The following is a 4,984-nucleotide window of genomic DNA, read 5'->3' as shown; positions in this document are numbered from 1 at the left end:
TAGATCACAAGCTGTGATAGTTGAAAGTACAAATGATGAGTTACAGGGGGAATTCAACCTCGGAATAATGTAAAAGGGGTTCTTTGTTCCGAGAAAATTCTATCAACCCCATTGACTAGTAATACCAAAAATACTAAGACTATAGATACAAAAAGTTCCGACTGTGAAAAAAAAATTAAAAAAGATCTAAGAACTAGAAGTGACAAATCCTACCGACAAAGAGTGAAGAGTATTACTACAGAGAGAACGATTCCATATTATTTTCCAACATTGAACGAAATGGAATTGCTGTTGAAATATAATGCAGAATTAAAGGATTGCGTGAAAAATTTATTAGCACAATCGGCATCGAAAAAATTAACGAAGTCTTGTCCAACAGTCAATGAAAACAGTAAAAGTAACTTGTTAGTACGAAAATTGATGAGAATTTCTGACAAACAAAGTCAGGCCGAATCTTGCGGGAACAGATACGATTGCACAGTGAAAAAGTTTGCATCGTATATTTTCATGATTGGTGGAAGATTGTCGTACGAAACGTTATGCGCGAACTTGCCTCTACCATCCCCCTCATCTGTCAGTCGGTATTTGTTAGAAAACGGACCAGACATCATTGAAGGGCAGCTTCGATTGCAGGAATTGAAAAATTACTTAATCAAGGCCGACCTGCCTCTAGTCATATGGGTAAGCGAAGATGCGACGCGTATTACTGGCACCGTGCAATATGACCCAAAAACTAACCAATTAATTGGGTTGGTATTACCAACAGATAAAAATGGAATGCCTAAGTGCAAATCTTTCATGGCAACGTCACCAAAAGTAATGGAAGAAACGATGCAAAATATTCCAATTGCTTCTTTGGCGTACACAATTATGGCACAGCCTTTACAAAAAAATGCGGCGTCATTTTGTCTGTGCATATTTGGAACCGACAATAAATTCACAGCCGAACACGTGCTTAACAGATTCCAATTTATTTACGAACAATGTCAGCAATTCGGAATAAGAGTATTAGGATTTTCTTCGGATGGTGATCCAAGATTGTTAAAAGCGATGAGGATTGAAAGCCAAATAGGTATTTCGAATCTTGATTTACTCTTTGGTAAAGAAAATTGGACATGGTTCAACAGTGAATTTTGCAGTGAGTACTTTGTTTGCCAGGATACTGTACACATTGGTACAAAGCTAAGAAATCGCTTCATCAAAAACTCAATTGTTCTGCCGATGGGAAACAATATAGCGACTGTTAGTCACCTGAAACTATTGATACAGTCACAATCTAAAGACAAACACCAGATAACTTATTCTGACTTGGACCCAAAGGATAAAATGAATTTCCCTTCTGTTCAAAAAATATGTCAAGAAAATGTCAGAAAATTACTCAATGATACAGTACCTGGCAGCGAAGGAACATGTCAGTATTTGAAAATACTACATAACACCGTAGTTTCATACATCGATTCTGAATTAACGCCGTTGGAAAGAATATTTAGCATCTGGTATTCTGTGTTTTGTTTAAGGATGTGGCGTGCATGGATTTCGGCAAATGACAGTTACACTTTGGGCAAAAATTTTATAACTTCCAACTGTTACACATGCATTGAAATAAATGCTCATACGCTTATTGACGTCATCATACGCCTGAGAGATTCGGACCAACCAGAACTCTTCCTGCCATCTTTATATAGTAGTCAACCATGTGAAAGCTTTTTCCGACAAGTCCGTTCAATGTCATCCACGTACTCGACTATTGTCAACTGCAGCATGATGGACATCATTCATCGTCTCAATAGAATTCAAGTACAAAATGAAATCATCATCGAAGAGTCAGAAAATATTATATTTCCAAGATTTAGGGAGAGAAAAAGTGTAATCAATGTCAACACATATCCACTACCTTCTAATCAAGAAATACAGAAAACCGTTGAAGACGCGAAATGTCGAGCTATTGAAGATCTCGGGAACCTTGGTATATTTTTCAACAATATCTTATGTACACTGCCTTTTTCTGCAAAGTCTATTCAACTAGACTCAGACGACGAATCTGACAGCGAAGAAATCAGCGAGGAAACGGAGAGCGCAAATGAAGACACTATATCTGCAGAACTTGAACATGATATGATTACGTTGCAGTCTGTAACAGGAACTTTGGAACTCAAAAATTACTCCACCCAAACAGTTCAACTAAATGAAACGAGTCCATTTGCAGTCGTGCGTGATTCGTCGCAAGCCGAATACGTCGTTAGAAAATCGTCCATTTGTTGGCTGCTTAATAAAACCAAGCACCGTTTAAGTAGCGACAGACTTCAGAGAGTACGAGAAATCGAACTGCCGCATTTGTCCAAGAAGGTACTTATTAGCTTGATATTAACTCTTCCTAAATAAGTAATGAATATCTTTCCTTATGACCCAGACTCATTAAAATACTGCGGAAAATGTCCTACCTACACCTAGAAAAAAAATATAATGCAGCATTATTCTATGGTAAATGTATAACCCCAACGAATAGAGTTGTATAATTTATGCGGCAATTGGTTGAGATTCTAAATTTTTAGGAGGTTGAAGTTCGTAACGTTAACGAGACGATACAATTTGAAGAAAATCGCCATTTTGCAACTTTAGAATTTTTTAGAAATGCAGTAATCAATAAATAGTGGCTTGAATCAAGCAAAGTCAACCCACATCAGAACTACAGCCTCTGTAAAGCAATTACGAAGTTGAAAAACATAGTTTTTTTTCAAATAATGTGTCGTTACGTTAACGTTACGAACTTCAACCTCATAAATTTTTTAGATTCCATCATTGGCACATCCTGTCGTTGTGATGACTACAAAAAGTGTTAATTTTCAACTTCTTGGTTCTCCGTATAATGTTATTGTTTTTCTAGGAATCAGCTACTAGATCAAATACTGTCGAAGAGAATCCGGAAATAAGTATAGGGACATGGATGCTTTTTAGAGAAGACACTGAGGCAGAAACGAAATACAGAGTAGGCCTTGTTCTTGGATTCGTCTATCTAACTGGAAAAACAGACCCACAAAGAGAATACTCCAGATTAAGCGCTGACGTCAATAATGAAAGTATTGGCGTACTATGTACCTGGTATAGATTAATAAGTTCTAGTCTCCGTCCGGCACCAGTGGGGTCACATGATTACAAATGCATTTCTGGATATATGCGAACTTTACCAACACCACAGATAGTTGATGGGCATATTTTTTATTCGGATTTAGTTTTGAAACTAATCCTCGAGATTATTCCTACAACTTCACTCCAAGGTAATACTGCTGTGAAAAAATTTCATTTGAAATCATTGCACGTCTGGTTACAACGTTTTGAATTTTCAGGTAAAGATGCAAATATCGGAAATTTTGTGCTGATCGAATTTCTCACCAAAAAAACCAAAAAATACTACATCGGCGTTGTTAAAAGTATCCAATCAAGAGACAGAGATTGCGAGGAAGATTATGAAGTCAAATTCATGCGAAAAGTGACGAATTCGTCGAGCTCCATATTCGTTTTTCCAGATGTGGACGATACAAGTTATGTAACAGGAGATCAAATAAAGCTAATTCTGAGCAACCCGAAAATTGACCGAAGACGTCATCATGTATTCAGTGATTCTGATTTGTTAGAGTACGCTGTGATTTAAAAGTTAATTGAAGATCGTCTCAATTGCTAAAAAATATATATAATTATGTATCGTTAACCTCTCCAGAGTACTATTAGCATAAATATACAGAGAATATTATTATAATATATAAATTATGGTTGCGTTGAATTATTCTTTACTATATTTAAAGGTTGATTTGCAAATTTTATTATGAAATTTAGAGGGTAAAAGAGGTTATAAAAAAATAGTTGCAATAAACTATTTAATGTAATTCAAGCAAGACTTCAGGGATGCAATTAATGACAGTGAGACAAAAACCATTGTTAATAGGTATACTGAGAAATACTCATCTTACAGTAATATAATGTGTATCTATATAAATATATAATAGTCATGTAATAGTCTTGTAATAGTTGTATAATTAGTATGCAATAGTCATGCAATGGTCATGTAATTCATGTAATACTATGTGTAATACATATGCAATACGTATGTAATACTTGTGCACTATCTGTGGAATACGTGCAATACTTATGGGATACTTATGCAATACATGCAATACTATTGTAATCCCTATGCCATACATGTAATACCAGTGTAATAACTATGTAATATGTGAAATACATATGCAATGGTGTCATACTTGGGACAGTCATTATGAGAGTGGTAAGCCCCTCGGTTGTGAGCTGTTTACGATAATTTTTTTCTTCGTAAGGTCAGCAAAGGATGCGAAAAGGTTTTAAAATCCCAGCGAGAACTTATTATAAACAGACTTGCTTTATATGTTATTCGTGTACGATTCCGGTCAGAACTTTTCAAACAAATGTGTGACACGGATGATCCACGACAACTTCAAGTGATGTTTCCGCGACCTTTGGTGATTCTTTATCATTGTACAAACCTTGATAGAATCTTATCATATACTGCTGGACGAATACGAAGAAAATTGGTTTTTTAGAAAATAGAGGTTTCTTGCAATGATTGGCTTCGGAGTGGAGCGGAAGTCGAGTGGTTAGGGTTGAGAATAGTAGATGCTTGAGTTTGTTCGACATATATTACATGTATAATAATACACAAATACAGTAATGTTCGACGCGCGAACTCATCTCAATTTGCAACATTGATAAACCTCGTAACTGTCAACATATAAAAAATAGATGATAATCGATATTCAAGAAACTCGGATTTCTGACTAACAGTTACAATCTAGCTAACAATGGTAATTCGTTCATGTCTAAGCTTATAAAACTTACAGGAGATAAAGATAAAAAAAAAAAATCACACTACAGGCAATCGATCCCTGGTAAATTGGTAGGCTGAACGATATGTAAAATGCTTTATAAAAAGATGATTTTGCAAGATTTTAACGTTTTC

The 4,984-nt window shown here is 35.6% G+C and overlaps 1 protein-coding gene across 1 annotated transcript; it reads left to right on the top strand.

Moving 5' to 3' along the window:
- Window positions 1-269: 269 nt before the first annotated feature.
- Window positions 270-4,265, top strand: LOC124299164 (uncharacterized). The gene is made up of 3 exons (XM_046752166.1): window positions 270-2,346; window positions 2,885-3,275; window positions 3,345-4,265. Exons 1-3 carry the CDS (start codon window positions 280-282, stop codon window positions 3,647-3,649), a joined length of 2,763 nt encoding a protein of 920 aa, XP_046608122.1. The 5' UTR covers window positions 270-279; the 3' UTR covers window positions 3,650-4,265.
- Window positions 4,266-4,984: the final 719 nt, after the last annotated feature.

This window comes from Neodiprion virginianus, chromosome 1 (assembly GCF_021901495.1).
Source record: "Neodiprion virginianus isolate iyNeoVirg1 chromosome 1, iyNeoVirg1.1, whole genome shotgun sequence".
In the NCBI taxonomy this organism is placed as follows: domain Eukaryota; kingdom Metazoa; phylum Arthropoda; class Insecta; order Hymenoptera; family Diprionidae; genus Neodiprion; species Neodiprion virginianus.
The sequence above is the reverse complement of the archived record's forward strand: the minus strand, read 5'-3'. Positions and strand labels throughout refer to the sequence as shown.